This window comes from Monopterus albus, unplaced genomic scaffold (genome assembly GCF_001952655.1).
Source record: "Monopterus albus unplaced genomic scaffold, M_albus_1.0 scaffold62.1, whole genome shotgun sequence".
NCBI lineage: Eukaryota > Metazoa > Chordata > Actinopteri > Synbranchiformes > Synbranchidae > Monopterus > Monopterus albus.
Genome location: NW_018127942.1, coordinates 2004104 through 2021790, shown reverse-complemented (window position 1 = coordinate 2021790; position 17687 = coordinate 2004104). Strand labels below are relative to the sequence as shown.

The 17687-nt window shown below is 40.6% G+C and overlaps 2 protein-coding genes across 5 annotated transcripts; one reads left to right on the top strand and one right to left on the bottom strand.

Moving 5' to 3' along the window:
• The first annotated feature begins 1360 nt into the window (after positions 1–1360).
• Positions 1361–6720, top strand: gzf1 (GDNF-inducible zinc finger protein 1). Of its 3 annotated transcripts, none has more exons than XM_020603701.1 (8): positions 1361–1468; positions 1992–2965; positions 3496–3679; positions 3776–3945; positions 4164–4258; positions 4366–4533; positions 4694–4851; positions 5201–6719. In XM_020603701.1, the coding sequence occupies exons 2-8, from the start codon at positions 2004–2006 to the stop codon at positions 5936–5938; spliced, it is 2475 nt and encodes an 824-aa protein (XP_020459357.1). In that variant the 5' UTR covers positions 1361–1468; positions 1992–2003; the 3' UTR covers positions 5939–6719. The 3 variants fall into 3 exon arrangements, with proteins under 3 accessions (XP_020459357.1, XP_020459356.1, XP_020459358.1); XM_020603700.1 differs by having other exon boundaries at positions 1369–1468; positions 1989–2965; XM_020603702.1 differs by lacking the exon at positions 1361–1468 and having other exon boundaries at positions 1477–2965; positions 5201–6720.
• An 868-nt stretch (positions 6721–7588) lies between these two features.
• On the bottom strand, positions 7589–13964 carry napbb (N-ethylmaleimide-sensitive factor attachment protein, beta b). 2 transcript variants are annotated; one of them, XM_020603703.1, is made up of 11 exons: positions 13741–13964; positions 12786–12865; positions 12514–12630; positions 11984–12030; positions 11576–11653; positions 11411–11466; positions 10279–10363; positions 10077–10181; positions 9926–9994; positions 9784–9834; positions 7591–8783 (listed from the first exon to the last, which is right to left on the bottom strand). In XM_020603703.1, exons 1-11 carry the CDS (start codon positions 13839–13841, stop codon positions 8682–8684), a joined length of 891 nt encoding a protein of 296 aa, XP_020459359.1. In that variant the 5' UTR covers positions 13842–13964; the 3' UTR covers positions 7591–8681. The 2 variants fall into 2 exon arrangements, with proteins under 2 accessions (XP_020459360.1, XP_020459359.1); XM_020603704.1 differs by lacking the exons at positions 11984–12030; positions 12786–12865; positions 13741–13964 and having other exon boundaries at positions 7589–8783; positions 12514–12625.
• Between the last annotated feature and the right edge of the window lie 3723 nt (positions 13965–17687).

The window sequence follows — 17687 nt, the reverse complement described above, 5'->3', positions numbered from 1 at the left end:
CCAAAGTTGACATTCCTCGCACTTGTCACTTTGGTCATTTTCACAGACTGGTTTGACCTATTTTTCTAAGTAGCTTTAGTTCATCAAACTAGATTTCTCACTAGGGTAGCTTTGCTGTAGTTCAGCTTCTTCCAATGTGAAGTAGTAGCTTCCCCAGTGCTGTACCTATGCAAATACTCTCGTTTCCTATGATAAACAGTCATGTGCCATGAAGTTGTCTTTTAATAAAGATGAATTAGGAAAGACTAGTTGTATGAAAAGAGCAATCTATACATGTGGAACTGTATGTGTATGGCTAAGGAGATCCAGGAGAACACAGTGTTCCAGATCAGTCTGCACAGCTTTTGTCCAGAGAGCAGCATGAGTCACCGGAACAGAGCAGATTGCTAGCTTGCACAATTCATTAAGACAAATGTAAGGTATACTGATTTCCTCTGAAAAAAAAAAACAAAAAAAAAAAACTTGGCAGCTTTACAACAGCACTCCAGAGAATCCTCAAGTAGCTTTCCATACACCTTTAGAATGTCAGCTTGCTTTTTTTGCAGCTCTGTAGATGATTTATGCTGCCTGAATGGAAATGTATTATCTTAAATCTTTCAGCATGTTAGCCTATGCTTTGGAAACATACTCATACAACAGATCATTAATGATATATATACAATAGGTAGTATACTAAACAACTATTTTAAGCAGTAAGTTTGATACCTAATGGGCTGTGCTAGAATTAGAGCAATCTGACTGAAAACTGATAATGCTGAAGAAAATGTCTATTTGGTTGTTAAAGCAGGTTAGACTGCCTTTTAGTCCAACATTGGCTGCTAAATCCAGTTATGTCTCAATGCAATGGCGCCCCCAAGCGGTTACACGGCACTAATGCACTATGTCTCACCTCAGGCTACTGCTGTCAGGATTACCGTAACCGTTACTTTACAAAATCACTTTTGAAAATTTTGCTGAAATACTATAATTCATATAACACTACACTTTACTCAGTTTTTATTTATTTATTTTTTTTTGTTTTTTAAACTGATCTTCAAACACCCAAATTACAGCAATAACAGCACCATTAGAGCTGTAACACATCATGGCTCACTGGCTGTTAAGACAGTATTCTGAAGATAAGTAAGGCATAGGCAAACAATGATAAAATGTTTTAGACTACAGGGGAGTGAGATTAATTAGCTTTAAAGCAATGTCTGAACACCTTCAAATGAAACATAAACAACTGTTCGAGGCTTGATTTTTTTTATAGTCAACAAAACCTGCTAAAATGGTCCAGGAACAGCAGTAGACCTCGGCAACTCAAACTTTAAATAAATCATAAACGAAGGACTGATCCCAGGTCAGCTATCTCGGCGCCGGATATCGGTAAGTCAAGCGACGTGCCGTTTTCATGAGCGACTTCTACAGGAAATACCTTCCGCTGTGAAAAGCGTTTGTGAAGGGCTGCCATTTTACCGACCTTACGGTAAGAAGACGTGCTTCGTGTAGTTAACCGGTCGTGGCTGCTATACGTTCACTCGTGCACCGTGCGCAGGCTGTTGAGAGCATAACTTGTAGTAAACATACCGTATAGTTTGTTTAGTGTCACCACTTAAAGTTAGCTAACCTAGCTTGTTTACCGTTGTCTGTGAAGCTACTGTTAGCAGTTACTAATCCTAGCAGTGAACACTCTTATAACAAAGCCACAAAAGTATCACATTTACTTTGTTGTCCTGTCAGTTTGGCTTTAGATAACGTTACTGGGTTTAGGAGATATTTTATATGTGGTTATCTCACGTTATTGAGACCCACTGTTCGCCGAGCATTTGGCTAAATATTAGCAGTGTGTTCTCTTCAGATTTTACTAAACGTTGAGTTACCTGTAGCTGCTTGGACCTCTGAGAATACACGTGTGTGTTTACACAGTGAACGTAATGCATTAAATGAAATACAGCTAGCTAGTTTCAACCTTTATTTGTTTGTTTGTATTTTGTTTAATTTGTCAGCAGAGCAGATGAATTATGGGGTTCGGCGTGGTGCAGCTCATTTCTAAATCGCACCATGAAAACCTTCTGACTTCTCTGCATCAGCTGAGGCTGCAGGGGCAGCTGAGTGATGTGACGGTGCAGGTCGACTACCAGGGAGAGCTGCAGGAGTTTCAGGCTCACCAGGTGATGCTTGCAGCATCCAGTGGCTACTTCAAAAAGATCCTCCTCTGTCAGGATGCAGCCCGAGACAAATTATTACTGTCAAATATGCACTCCAATGATTTCTCCAAGTTCTTGGAATTTGTGTACACGGGTAAAGTTGAAGTTGCCAGAGACAAGATTGGTGATGTTCAAGCAGCAGCACAGTTTTTGGATTGTGAGGATCTGTCGGATGTTTGTAGTGAGGCCATGAGCGCAGAGATCTTCCTAGCAAATACAAAGAAAATGTCTTGTTCAAAAGTGGCAAAAAAAGATGACAAGAAACAAAAAATTATCAGGCAGCCTCCAAGCTCACCAGTTAAGCGGCAGCTCTCTGCAGAGAGCTTTGAGAAAGAAGCAACATTGAAAAGATTTAAAGTAAAGCACACAGTGACGAATGAAAAAAGACAAGCATGCAAGTTAAAACTGAGGTTGCGTGGCCATAAAGTCCTTCAGAGGCGTTTAATTACCAAAAGAGAGGCTGTTAAAAATCAAACTCAAGCTACCAGGGAAGTCACAGAGTATGAGGACAGCACCGAAGCCAAGGCTCAGCCAGAGAACCCAGCAGAGAAAGGAGATGAGCCTTCGATGGCAGCACCAGCCTCTGATAAGGATGATTGGGAAGTTGAGGAGGATTTGCAGAGTGATGATTCAGATGAAGCCTTGTTGTTATCACTGGGGGAGGAGGAGGAGGGACAGTCCAAGACGACATCCAACAGAACATCCAAAGCCCAGTTCGAGTGTGACAAGTGCCAGCGGACCTTCCACTATGAGAGAAGCTACTTGAAGCACATCAGGTAGGACATCGAGCGCTTCTAGATTTCATTTATTCACTGACATCGTAGCCCCCTAGTGCGTACACAGTCTTGCACGCCATGGTTCAGCCAAAAACTAGGACAAACCAACCTTCTTTATGTTTTATTGTTGATAATACAGTGTGCCACCCCATGTTCTAGTGTGGTCATTATAATGGTAAATGTGAGTCATCCAGTGGACCTTTGGTCTTACCTTGGAGCTCCCCAGTCACTCATCCAGTGACTTTATGTGCTTTATAGTGCTTGGGAGGAGAATCGCTGTTGAAACCAGCTGTTCTGTGCACTTTATAAAATTGTATTTGTGTTGCACTATGCCACACAGTTTTTGATCAGTTGTGAACATGTTGACACCAAAGTTAACTGTCATATTCCTGATGTCATGATTTATCAAACCAAGATGGAATAAGTTGGTTGTGCTCTAGCAACTCTCCGCTGTGATAGCGAGTGCATCAGTGCATTTTGTCACAATACGCTGGCCTTCTGATCCCGCTTTAACCTGTTTTCTTGGCTAGTACATACCATGGAATGAAAGCAGATGTCATCTATCGCTGCGAGACCTGCATGCAGACGTTCGCCAACCGCAGCAACCTGAAGATTCATGAAAAGCATGTCCACAGTAATGAGAGGCTCTTTGCCTGTGACTCCTGCGCAAAGACTTTCAAACGGAAGAAGGATGTTGTCCGCCATCAAAGACAGGTGAGGATATATGCAGTGTAAAACTAAGGAGTGCCATTTATCTTTGTTTTTTCCTGATTTGATCATTTCCGTCTTAACGTCCCTCTTGCTTCTCAGGTACATGAACGCAATAATCTGCAACATGTCTGCTCTGAGTGCGGAAAATCTCTTAGCTCCAAAACCGCTCTGTTGTTGCATGAGAGGACACACACGGGAACAAAGCCTTTTGAGTGCACCGACTGCAAGGCCAGGTTTACCCAGAACTCTGCTCTCAAGATGCACCGCAGGTGCTGAGCTGGTTAAGTTAAACTTCAAACTGGGGTTTGCCTAGGTGCTAAAAATAAGCCAGGATTTAAACTGAAAGTTCACAGGGTTTAGCTATTTAAATAAAGCTGGAAAACAAAGAGTAATAATGGCTTCATGATAGTTGTAAATGTTTATGTATAAATACTAATTACATATGTATAAAGTTGAGGGCTAAACTTGTCTGTTTCACCATGTGTAGAATTCACACAGGAGAGAAGCCATTTTCATGTGATCAGTGTGATGCCCGGTTCACTCAGAAGCACATGTTGGCCTATCATAAGAGATCACACACAGGTCAGAACTATTACAGCACATTTCTGAGTTGTTATCTTTAGTTTTTTTTTATGTAACCACCCCCACTAGTGTGTGTCTTAGCTAAGTACATCTTTCTCTCTTGTCAGGAGAGAAGCCCTTCATGTGTGAGGCCTGTGGGAAGAGCTTTGCATCGAAAGAATATCTCAGACACCACTCAAACATCCACACTGGGTCCAAGCCGTACAAGTGTGAACAGTGTGGTCGAGGCTTCGCTCAGAGGAATTCCCTCCACCAGCATTTAAAAATACATACAGGCAAGTGTAGAAGTTATTGATACATTTGTTTTTAGAACACAATTTATTTTTACAGCTGAAAACCTAATTTGTTCATTGTTTTTTTTGTTTTTTTTAAATGTCCCCCTTAGTCTTCTATTTGCACTCTGGCATTGATGTGGTTTTCTCACACGATTGTTAGGTGAGCGTCCGTACAGTTGTAAAGACTGTGAAAAACAGTTTACCCAGCTCAACGCCCTTCAGAGGCACCAGCGGATTCACACAGGAGAGAAACCATACATGTGTGGCCTTTGTAGACGCACATTTACGGATAAGTCCACACTTCGCAGACACACTATGGTGAGCAGGGCTTATCTTACTGTAGCTGTATTATCTGAAAGGGTTTTCAGTTTCATTTCGACTGTGAGTGTGTGGTTACAGTGGTGATAAAACTTGTAGGATCAAAGTACTTACATTTGAAAACTGGAATAACTGCTTTGTAGTCGTAAGCCTCCACCAACCAGTCAGACTCATGGATATAATGCCTCCAGGCGTGGCTATCGCTGGCATGGAGGCATAGAGGAGGAATAATGGTAATGATATTAGAACTGCTGCACAGTGGCTACCTATGCATCATCTGATAAATTGTGTTTAAAGTACACTGATTGATCAGACTGTTGTCAAAATAACAAGCTCTTCTAACCTTCAGACCCATGACTCGGATGCTCCTTGGAAGACGTATCTTGTGGTGCTGGAGGGAAATGTGGAGGACAAGAAAACCAAAACTCCCACTAAGGGAAAGGCGGACAAAACAGAAGCAGAGGAGAAAAAGAGCACAGCTAGGAAAGGTGGTGGTAATGCTGCTGGGAAAACCAACACTGACTCCACTGTGGTTCCCACTGAGCCAGTCACTCTCTCGTCTGAATGGACCAGTCATGGAGCCATTGCTTTAGTGAGTCATAGTACACTTGGTGGGATCACTGTCATCCACACTGATGTGCCACCTGGGTCGCAGCTCCAGCCATTAGTAACCACTGAGACCACAGGGGCCAGCTTCATTTCTTTAGATGGCTCAGGTATCCCCTTCTCTTTACCTGTCTCTCTGTCTCACTCTATCCCCTTGTCCTCTGAAGCCTCCTCGACCACTCTGTCTGTACCTTCAGTTCTCTCAGTCCCTGTGTCTGATAGCTCGCTGGCGTCAGCCTCAGAGATGCCAACAGTCTCAACATCATCTGTGCTGGAAGCTGCTGCTTCACAGACCATTTTAGCTCCTGCTTCAGAGACTAAGGCCCCTCCTGAGATGGATATGTTACACCCTGATATTCAGACTGTGATTGTTGGTGCTGAGGTTGGTGGAAAAGAGCAACTGTTGTCCACAGTGATGAGCAACAAAGGACGGGAGGTAACCGCTGACCACAAGGAGGACTTGACTCAAAATTCTGTGTAGAAAATTCTTGTGCAAAAATGTATCTTTATCTGGGTGTAGAAATTTAAAATTCCATTTCAGCTGGTCTATTCATGCTATTTTAAGTGCACACTTTGGAATTAGATATGTTTGAATGTGTGTTCTGACTATGTGGTGTTTTATCATTAGTGTTTAACAATCAGACCTGGATGTGTGGTTGGTAGATGTAATTAATCAATGTACATATACTGTTATAGGAGGCACAAATCATTAAATACTAATTAAACTAAGGCCACAGTTCATTACATGTAAACCCCCCCCCCCCCATACAGTATATCAGACACCGTTTGACCTTGTCTCATGTACTGCAGGAGTTACAGAATACTGTTTGGTCTGGGAACCTTGTCCGAGTCCTTGGCGGCTACAGAACAGCACCTATGGTGTTTTGTCTGCTCGAAAAACTGCTCTATTAAACTGACTGTGATGAATACATGTAGATAAAGTATTGGACATACTGAATCTGTCACACTAACTATATGTGGAAAGTGCCGTAGCTGCAGATGCCAGGCTTCTACATCCAGGGCGGTGAACTACTCAGCTGTACAAAGACTTGTGTTCGCTCCCACAATTCCTGGCTCTGGCTCATTAGTTTAATATACAGACCATAGACTGTATATCCAGTGATGTATTCTGATCCTGCCTTGTACAGTACACACCAAAACAATAATTAGTTTTCCTAAATTCAGCAGCAGTTTTCTAAATTTAATTCTGCTTTCTCTTTTGTGGCTTCATGTATGTGTTTAAAGAAAAGCATAGTATGTTTTAATACTATTAAAACTAATTCTTGTGCAGCCTGACTGAAGAAATAAAAACATTTAAAAATTGTTGTGCTCAGATTGATTTTGAAATTCTTTCCAGTGTTTTTAGACATCATTAAAGCCATCTTTACACTGCCTGAGTTCATTTAACTCAGAGTTAAGCTTGTGCATGATGACTATAAAAAGTCATCAATGGAGCCTTGATACTAAGATGCATCACACCAACGGGTAAAGAGCAGAGCCACTCTTTTAGTCCAGCAGCAGGTACAGAACCTGAATTAGAGTAAAGAAAAGATCACTCATTTATTTGTTTAGCAGACTTGGACTTTTTTATTAGATGGTAACAGGCTGGAATCCTACTGTTTGTTCAGTAATTTAAATAGGCTATATTTATTCAGCTGTAAGCTGATGGGAACGTGACACACCCTACCAGCCATTCTTGTGCAACTGCACTGCCTCAGACACTGAGTTAATGCAAAACGCAAATGTATTCTTTATTATGGTGACTTGAGGACAACTTTTGTATGCATGTGAAGGAAAGATAAAAAGGGAAGACGTGAGATTAAGGGATCTTTTGTTTCCTTTTGGTGTTTGCATGGCTTTGTTGTCATTTTGTATCTGTTGCATTAAGCTATAGTTCTGACCTCAAATAAAGTTACTGTCAAAAAGGTCACTTGTGTTGGCATCATCCCTGTACTTGACCCACTGAAAGACTGTAAATGAGGAGTTGGGGGGGACTGATTTGACAGAAAATTAATTAAAACTGCTTTGTTGAGTAACTGATTCATTTTGTAAGAAAAAAAGGCCAAGACAACCTCTCTCTGGTTCTTCTTGCTCTGCCACGTTTCAAGGGGGAGCAGTTTCTGCCAATGATGCTGCTCAGTAGGTAAGGTCAAAGGCAGCAGGTAGCTGGGATACAATAGCTTTATTGTCCATTTGCACAACCATACAGATCATATCCGAGGCCCGCTATCACTCCACCTGGAAGAAGCTGGATAAGCAGGGTGACTGACCCTTTTGTAAAAACTTTGGCTCACACTAGCAAATTTACCAACACTAAGCTACAATGACATGCTTAGGAACTGACCGTTTGGAAGGTGCACTGCGGTAGTAAACCTTCACGGGTTCACAACACAGCACAAGATGAGTGACTATTGATGCACATTAGCCCAGGACTACTGCCCTGGGAATAAGGAGGAAGGTTTCCTGTGCTTTTCATTCAAAAAAAGAGTTTTCCCAGCAAACTATAAACGGCATCTGACAGATTCAAACATTCAACGTATTATTACATTAACAAAGCCTAAAGTAACACTAAATAACCTTAAACGTAATAAAGTCATAACTACATATGGCCAAAATCACCAGCTAGTGATTAGTACGAATGTTTAACAGTCTGCAATTGGTGCATATCGTTGCCCTCTGTGAGTAAGAAAAAGGTGACCACAAACTTTTTTGAGTTTAAAGAAAAATCATGACAGATTTCTTCTACTTCAACACAATATAAATGAAGATAATAGTGCGTTCTTTAAATCCATACACATCTTGGTAATCCTATGTACAACAAACTGAAACATTTAAATATATAATAAACTAATTTAAAAAAAAGAAGAAAAAAAAAAAACAAGCTGCATCTGACTAGGAAACAATAACTGTACAAAACATGCAGTGCTTGTTGTCAGTACTAACAGAGTTGATAGAATATACTGCTCTGAAATGCCCCAGGAAAGATTTTAGCAGAAAAAGTTATGCAGCAATCGTGTAGACAGAGGTGAGGGCGAGAGGATTTACAATCCAGCTAGATTCAGATAGAAAGCAAGAAGAACATTTGAACAGCGTAGTAGCGAGCAGTGGAATATTCAAAATCATCAGCGGACACTCCTCGCCAGATGCTATACACAGTGAGGTGCGTTTGTGTGGAAGCATGCGTAATGGATTTGTCCTTCCATACTGCATTTCATGGGTTTCTTTCATTTCAGATCCCCTTCATCATCCTGGATGGTCTTTTTGATACGCAGCAGCAGGGTTGTGTGCCACTGGTCCAGACGCGAGATCGAGTCAAACTCCTTTACCTGCAGGCAGACAAGGGACACGCCCGATAAGCAAAGTAGCATTTCAATTAAAAGGTTCTAGTCACTGAATTTGTTAGGCTATTTTGTGATTACATTGCACAATAAAGTGTCGCAGTAGTGAGTCCTAAAACCCAAAAATAAGTGAGCATTTTTGCACTTGTGGTTCCCTCGCCCGGCAGTCAGTGGGTTTTTGGTTAGACCCTTGAAATAAGGTCTGTGGTTCACACAAGGCCAATACATTTTCACATTTTGTTCTATGATATAAAATAAGTCAGTAAATACCCGACTTGTGATTTTTTAAAATGCTTTTATGTGTCTTAAAAAAAGGCAGTTGCTAACAAGTGGCTAACAGAGTACAGAGGCTGATGGGGATATTAAGCATCATCACAGAGAACACAGAGACTCATGTACTCACTAGTCCGACTTTATACAGTCTCGTTATGTTTAAACTCGTACACTTACAAACTATTGTAACTGACACAGCCTTGATCACTAGATCAGGTCACACTGAGAGGAAAGGTTTTTGTAGAAGAGGTAAGCGAGCTGAAACAAACTACACGCTGATGTTGAAGTCAAGAGACCATGGTGTAGTTTGTTTATAGCCTAACAATAGCTACTTCTGGTGATTGCATTTGGGCTTTAAAAATCATAAAAGTACTGTTCTCCTTATTTCTACCACCAGCATTGCATTTGTATGATATGTGAAATGTGATGCATTTCTCCAAACCTAACCTAATGTACATGACAACTCTTCCCTCTCCGACTCTGAGTTAACTTTGATAAATCTGTTAGGAGCTCAACAACAGTGATGCACTAGATGAGTTGGTGCTAGTTTCATATAAACACACAGTTCTAGGAGACTGAATGGAGACCTGAGATCCAGCCATCAGTGTTCCTGAACACACAAGGCATCCAACAAAACTACAACACCTGGAGCAGTGGGAATCCAAAGGCCTTTACTATAAAGCTTGAGAACTTTCATAGCGTATTCAAGACTTACCGCCTCTGTGAAAGCTTCGTTGTTCTGTTCCTCATGAGCCTCAAGAAGTTTCTGTTAAAACAGAAAAAGTAGGTTACTCACAGAAATGAAAGAGATTAAGGGTAAAAGGTAAGCCATCAGATTCCTCTGCGTGCTTAGCTACCTTCAACAGCTTGCATTCTCTGGAGTCTGTAAAAGCCGGGAACATCTCCTCGTATTTTTCGACAGCAATCTGCGGAGACATGGCGTGTCACAATTTTTCCACAACTCCCTGTCCCAAATCCTGAGACTGAACCACAGAGGTATAAACTTGCCTTAGCATTGAGCTCATCGACAATGAAATGACAGAGGGCCGCTTTGAAGAAATACTCTTTGGCGCTGTATTTCAGCAACGGGTTGTCCATCGTGTTGGCTCCAACCTGGATACGAGCAAACCATACAAAATGCATTAAATTAAAAAAATGGTCGTTCATTGAGAAGATGCATGCATTGTACACAAATACAAGTGGTACATACTTGCTCGTAGATCTCAATAGCCTTCTGGTACTGCTCCAGCTGAGCACAGTAAGCCCCCACCTTCAGCAGACACTTGTTGGCAGAACTAAGGAAAAGTGCATGAGACATTCAGTGTAGCACAGATGTAATGGAACAGAGCTCTGAACACAGGCCAGTAGCTGTCATATTCAAGTGGTTCATTAAGTTATGAGTCTCACAGTGAACTAACATGCACAGAACCGACACCAAAACAGCTACTGTAGATGCCAATCAGCCATCGTTAACATTATTATTTCCACCTGTGCTTTTCCTACTGTGTCAATGTCAAAAAACTTTTGAGTACATCTGCACATTTATATTAGCTTCTTAGCTGAAGTGGTCTTAAAGTAGGGACATCTAATGCTAAAATAAATGCCAATGCATCAGTATGTTTGATATGTTTGTGCGCAGCTTCCCTCCATAGTGCTGTGCCACTTTGTGATATATTAATTGTGTTGACCTTTGTAAATGGTTTTGTGCTAGGCCACTTATTTAAGCCACAGACTCACAGAATTTGCCTTGGTGTTTCTTTTGCGTCTCGCTGTCTGTAGGGGTTACCCTTCTGATTCCTGTTATCTTCAGAGCCCTACTGCTCAACCTCCATTTTTGTCTTAAATAAGTTGTAAGGCCTAAGATGGCCTTATTAGATATTTTTCTTTTGGTTTCTTTTCTTCTGTATGTGTCATAGGTGCTCGCTGTTCTTTATGTTTGACTATTTTGCACTATAGTTCCTCCATTTGTTCTAATAAATTAAACGTATCACAGCCAGGTTTCCTTTTATTCACGTTACATTCTCTTACCCCTACACAAGCAGGGATGTAACATGCATCTAAAAAAAAAAGTGATACGTGGGAAATGATTACCTCATGTCACTGTTGAGCTATTTTGGCCGGGTGATAAGTAAATGAATCAAAGCTTGACATAAATTAACAGAAGTCCCTCACAGCTACTACTGATATTTAGAGCATCATTCATTGATGATAACAACCCATTACATTTTTTGACATATGCAGTCTTAGACCTTTATAGTAGGGGTCATTGTGCATGGCAGTATTAGAGCTGAAAAAAGCTGATAATATAGTGTTTTATCTTTGTAACAGAAAGAGGACAATACCTGTTTGATTCTTCTCCCTTGTAGTAGTCTGCTGCCTGTTCATAATGTGCAATAGCCTTTACAAAAGAAAAGAACACTGCAAGTTTAAGTGTTACTCAAAACAAATATGCCTTCTAACACTTCTAACACATTTATTAGTAGTATTATCTGACTATGTAAAAGTACCTTTTCAATATCCACCAGATCAGACTCGTAGATCTCTGCAATAGTGATGTGGTGTTTGGCTGCGATGGTGAATCTTCCCTGGGGGAGGTGGAGGAGAAGAGAAGTCAGTACTAACTGGATCTCTCCACAGATGCCTCTTCTAAGTGCAGAGAGGCAAGGTCAAATGGTGGCCCAAAGCTTCATGTCTACAAGGTTTTAGCTTTTTAAATGAATTGCCACTAAGAGGAACATCCAGTAGGGAACTCAATCACAGTGTCAGTGTCAAATAAACAAATGTGTGCTAGAAATATGTCTCGATAAGAGAGAGAGTACTAGTTACAACTAGACACTCCTCTGCCAAAAATAAAAATGGCTGGATTTACTGTGGTGGATGCGAACAGGGATGGACACTTTCTATGTGCATCTTACCATGTCTGTGTATATATCGATGGCAGCATTTAAACACTTGATTGCCTCTTTTGGCAGCATAAAGGAAAGAGGAGTTAGACATCAGTTAGACAGCACCTTATTCAAGACGGTTTCAACAAGGTGAAAGAACATTTTAAAAAACTTTCTGTAAACACTTATACTTTTAGTTAGATGTTTGATGCAAAAGATAAAATATAAAAAAAAAACCATGAGCAAGACCCCCCTCCTTTGTCTTCTGTCTAGAAACCAAATTAAAGACACCACAGAGAGTCTTACAATAAACCACTGGTGCATAACTCCTACATGATCAATGGCTCAAAATATCAACAACAAAGCAACTAAGGCAGATTTGGGGAAAAGTGTACATTTGTGATAAATGACTGCAATAACCGTCTTGTGTGCAACTATACAGTCCATTAAGCACAATCATTAAGCTATAACTGTTAGAATTAGATTAGGGTTATTATGAATGAAAAGGGTTAAGTTGTGTACTGGAGTTAGGTTTGAACTCAGTAAACATGAAACCTCACCATTAGGATCAGACTTCTTGTAAGCATTTCCTGCATCGATGAAACTAGTGGCAGAGTCATGTTTGTTCTGCAGCTGCATATGAAGGCGTGCAGCCTTGCAAAATGCATTTCCAGCACCTGAAAGGAAAGGATGAAATATTTATGCACATAATTTCACTTTAGCTTGTGCTTTGCAGTTATGGGGCTTAAAAAACACCACATAATCCTTCAGCATCTCAAGTGTGTTGAAATTTTTAAGTTGGATATCTTAAGTAGAAGACAGCCTATCGCACCATTCCAGTTCTTGGCCATCTTGAACATGTTGGCTGCTCTGCAGTACATTTCACATGCCTCTTCCACTTTGTGCTGGCCTCTAGAAAAGCAAAGAAAATGAAAGCTGTTGTTAACAGCAGAAAAGCTCTTTGGCATACTAAGGTCAAAATGGAAAAAAAAAAATCAGTCTGGCCTATATGCTTTCTAATAGATTCTGTTGCATTTCAAGGAAATGCAATGCTCAGGCTTGTGGGCTGGTTTATACAAATCCCTCTCTGCATGGGAGCTCCCTGCAGTTGTAATAACAATCTGGCCATTCAGTCATGCTAGTGGATTACATCACTGACTGGTCATCTGCAGCATTAGCAATGTAAAGCAGTTGTCACCCACAAGAACTGCAGAGTAGCAACATCTGGAGTCTTCTAGAAGAGCGAAACAAAGCTTTCCTTGCTGTCTCTATACTGCATTGTAACTACAATAAGGATGCATTTATTGCAGATATGCGTATTAAGAAGCTTCCCGATGTCAATGGTAGATAACAAGCCATGGTTAAAAATCTAGAGTGTTTGCTTTGCAATAACCTTTTGAGGAAAAAGAATTACTATTTAATATTAAAGTACTTGCCAAAATCCATTATCACTTTATTACCAGTCAGATAAGCCAAACCTTGAAACTCAGATACCTTCTTGAGGAATGTTTTGACTCTGTTTAAGTGCGCTATATCCAAGAGAGCGTCGTTTTTTTCAATACAGCTAACTATGCTAACTAAAACCAAGTTGTTATTATTACTCTAATGTCTTTTGCTACAGGTTTAATATCTAGCTTAACTAACGTTAAGTTAACTACTATAATGTCTTGCTAGTTAACGTATGAAGAACTAACTAAATGTATAGCTACAAAGGAACAGGCTGCATGCCAACTTTGCTAGCTCAAAGAGCTAGGCAGTGCTAGCTCTTTGGTGCAGTGCTGTCATACCCTCCAAACATCCCTCCCAGAAGAGAGCCAGAGGACTTGACTTTTTTGTCAGCGTCGGCCATTAGCTGAATCGCTTCCTTCTCTTTCCCAGAGGTGTCCATTTCTTTGCTATGTTTAGAAACAAACTTATAGTAAGACAGAAAATAGCCGCAAAGCACTCAGCTATGGGGATTACAGTCTATAGGTTTATTTAGCGTTGGCGTGGTCCAGGGTGGCTTAGTCGAGTACCGTAGCATCATGGGAATTTGAGTACTTTAAGCAACAAACCCAACTGGCGTTCAATACTTAGAAAAACTACAACTCCCAATGAAACATGAAGTTTGTTTTATATCTCGTGTTATGTAATATTTGACGACATGTCGCGATGATATAGTTTAATGTTTTGTTTATTATTGTCGATAAAATGTACACAGCATGAAATCAGACATTTTAAAAAACTTTTCTGTAAAGCTAAAATACAATAAATTATCATCCAAATCTCCAACAGAAGCAACATGGACAGTGTACGTTGATTTTCTGTACAGCAGAGGACGCCAAAACCTTAACGTTAGAGTTTACTCGGTCCACGCCCTGCACTGACTGGCACACAAACCTGGAGTCATAGCTTATCTTCTTAAGAACACATGGGCTTGCTGTGACATATGATGTGCCTGCAGCTATGAAATTCTGTACCAGTTAATTAAAACCAGACATGGTCTCTAAGTGAGAACATAAACAGAGGAACCTTAACCACAGAGGTCTCCTTGTAATTTGAAAGCCCAGTGAGTGGTGAAGTAGGTTATGGAGGTCATGGCCTGTAATATAGCAAGATCACCTGTCACCTACATAGCTCACTACAGCACCTGTGCTAACACATATTTACTAAAGGTTAAGCACCTGTGTAATAATTATCTAAGAAACGAGAATTCTTGGCTTAAGCATCCTCCAGTTGCCCAGGAAGATGCAAATAAAAGTATTTATCAGTGATAAATGAGTTTTAAGGTTCACTCTGATACACACTGCCAAAGACAACCTATCTGAGATTAGAAAACCTATCTTATCAGTTGTGACTATGACTCCTGAGTATGCTTGCACTACCTTCTTAATCATTAAGTAATAGTTCATATGCAGGGTCAGCGGTATCATATGGGTGTCAGTACATGCAGGGCTGCTACACATGCAATCAGTAAGATTTTAATGGTTTGCATCCTTATCTTTATATCTTACTGTTTTATGTAATATTGGTACCAGTCCATGTAAACACACTGTAGCTGAAAAGCCTTGATAGAAAGATAGTTGGGCTAAAATCAACTGTATTTCTCACATCTCACAATTGCTTAATTAATCAATTATAATTTTTGATTAGTTGATTAAACATTTGGTCTGAAAAATGTAAAACACAAACAAACAAAAAAAAACCACATGCCTATTAGGAGTTTGCAAACGCCATGGTATTTACCCTATTTCATAACAGCAATAAGCAAAAAAAAAAAGCCAAATGAAATGTCAAAAATTTAGTCTATTAGCAATTTTATAAAATGTCATGTTGCAAGATTTCAAGAAATAGCTTTGTGAATAATTCAGATATTCTGAAATTTTATGTCAGAACTATCTGAAAGTTTCAACTTGAGCTGTTGACTTAAGTGTATCTTAGCAACGGCGATACAGCAAAAGAACAAAATACAGATCCAATTAAATCAAGATGTTACCTACAACCTCCAAATTCTTCAAAACTTAATTGATAAGCAAGGAAAGCCTGCAGCAAGACAAAACAAATAAAAACAATTGACAACAACTTGAAAAAGAAAAAAGCCAACAAAGTAGACAAAGAGATTCTGATTATAGTTACATCACCATTTATACTATTCAGGCCTGAAGTTGCACACAAGATTCATTCATTGTCTCTGGTTATAATACATACAGATATACAAACCATGCATCATTACACATTCATCATGTTGTGATTAAGAAACTGTGTGATAATACAAACATATGGACAATAGAGTATCGATGGTTTTATGTTCAAAATGCAGCATGAAACAATCTCACCAATCTGCCAAGTACTGTGTATTTTAACAGGGTGTACGGTCCAAAAATAGTGGCGCCCATGCATTTCTGTCAAATAATGCACCACTTCTCACTCGACCAAAAAGCTCTATTTCAGTTTCATCTGTCCACAGGACATTCTCTCAGAAAGATCATAGCTTCATCAGGTAAGTTTCGGCAAACTCCAGTCTGGCTTTTTATGTCCCTGTGTCAGCAGTGGGGCCCCCTGGGTCTCCTACAATAGGGCCCCTTGTCATTCAGATGGTGATGGATAATATGAATTGACACTGTTGCACCCTGTGCAGGTCGGCTTGAATTTGTTTGGAAGTTGATCAAGGTTCTTTATCCACTATTCAAACAATCTTTCGTTGCAATCCGTTATCTAATTCTCTCTTTCATCCATGTCCACGGAGATTATCTTACAGCGTCATGGGCTGTAAACATCTTGACAACGTTGCACACAGTGGACACAGGAACAGCCAGAACTCTGGGGATGGACTTGGAGCCTTGAGATTGTCCGTGCTTTTCCACTATTTTGGTTCTCAAATCCTCAAAAAATTCTTTGCTCATCTTGCTTTTCTCTGTGCTCAATGTGGTCCACACAACACAAAGGCTGAGTCAACTTTTCTCCATTTTAGCTGGTTCCAAGTGTGATTTTTATAATGCCAGGACCTGTTGGTTGCTGAAATATCATATGGTCAAAAGTATTCAGACCCTTTGATGTGACACTCATATATTTAACTTAGGTGCTGTCCATTTCTTCTGATCATCCCTGAGATGGTTCTACACCTTCATTTGAGTCCAGCTGTGTTTGATTATACTGATTGGACGTGATTAGGAAAGCCACACACCTGTCTATATAAGACCCTACAGCTCACACTGCATGTCAGAGCAAATGAGAATCATGAGGTCAAAGGAACTGCCTGAAGAGCTCAGAGACACAATTGTGGCAAGGCACAGATCTGGCCAAGGTTACAAAAAAAAATTTCTGCTGCACTTAAGGTGCCTAAGAGCACAGTGGCCTCCATAATCCTTAAATGGAAGACATTTGGGACGACCAGAACCCTTCCTAGAGCTGGCCGTCCGGCCAAACTGAGCTATCAGGGGAGAAGAGCCTTGGTGAGAGAGGTACAGAAGAACCCAAAGATGACTGTGGCTGAGCTCCAGAGATGCAGTCGGGAGATGGGAAAAAGTTGTAGAAAGTCAACCATCACGCCAGCCCTCCACCAGTCGGGGCTTTAGGGCAGAGTGCCCCGACAGAAGCCTCTCCTCAGTGCAAGACACATGAAAGCCCACATGGAGTTTGCTAAAAAACACCTGAAGGACTCCAAGATAGTGAGAAATAAGATTCTCTGGTCTGATGAGACCAAGATAGAACTTTTTGGCCTTAATGCTAAGCGGTATGTGTGGAGAAAACCAGGCACTGCTCATCACCTGGCCAATACAGTCCCAACAGTGAAGCATGGTGGTGGCAGCATCATGCTATGGGGGTGTTTTTCAGCTGCAGGGACAGGACGACTGGTTGCAATCGAGGGAAGGATGAATGCGGCCAAGTACAGGGATATCCTGGACGAAAACCTTCTCCAGAGTGCTCAGGACCTCAGACTGGGCCGAAGGTTCACCTTCCAACAAGACAACGACCCTAAGCACACAGCTAAAATAACGAAGGAGTGGCTTCACAACAACTCCGTGACTGTTCTTGAATGGCCCAGCCAGAGCCCTGACTTAACTGAATACTTATGACCATGTGATGTTTCAGTTTTTCTTTTTTAATAAATCTGCAAAAATGTCAAATTCTGTGTTTTTCTGTCAATATGGGGTGCTGTGTGTACATTAATGAGGAAAAAAAATGAACTTAAATGATTTTAAATCATTAAAGGCCAACTATGGACACAAAAAAGGCATAACAGCAGAAAGAGAAA

What these genes read in the sequence shown, in the direction of transcription:
- napbb (XM_020603703.1), bottom strand. Translation starts at nt 13,841, where the DNA reads ATGGACACCTCTGGGAAAGAGAAGGAAGCGATTCAGCTAATGGCCGAC. An exon ending in CTGGGAGGGATGTTTGGAGG is followed by an intron (nt 12,866 to 13,740) that starts GTATGACAGCAC and finishes TTGCTTTTCTAG; the next exon opens with AGGCCAGCACAAAGTGGAAG. An exon ending in TCGATATATACACAGACATG is followed by an intron (nt 11,654 to 11,983) that starts GTAAGATGCACA and finishes CACCTCCCCCAG; the next exon opens with GGAAGATTCACCATCGCAGC.
- gzf1 (XM_020603702.1), top strand. Translation starts at nt 2,004, where the DNA reads ATGGGGTTCGGCGTGGTGCAGCTCATTTCTAAATCGCACCATGAAAAC. An exon ending in AGCTACTTGAAGCACATCAG is followed by an intron (nt 2,966 to 3,495) that starts GTAGGACATCGA and finishes TTTCTTGGCTAG; the next exon opens with TACATACCATGGAATGAAAG. An exon ending in TTGTCCGCCATCAAAGACAG is followed by an intron (nt 3,680 to 3,775) that starts GTGAGGATATAT and finishes CTTGCTTCTCAG; the next exon opens with GTACATGAACGCAATAATCT.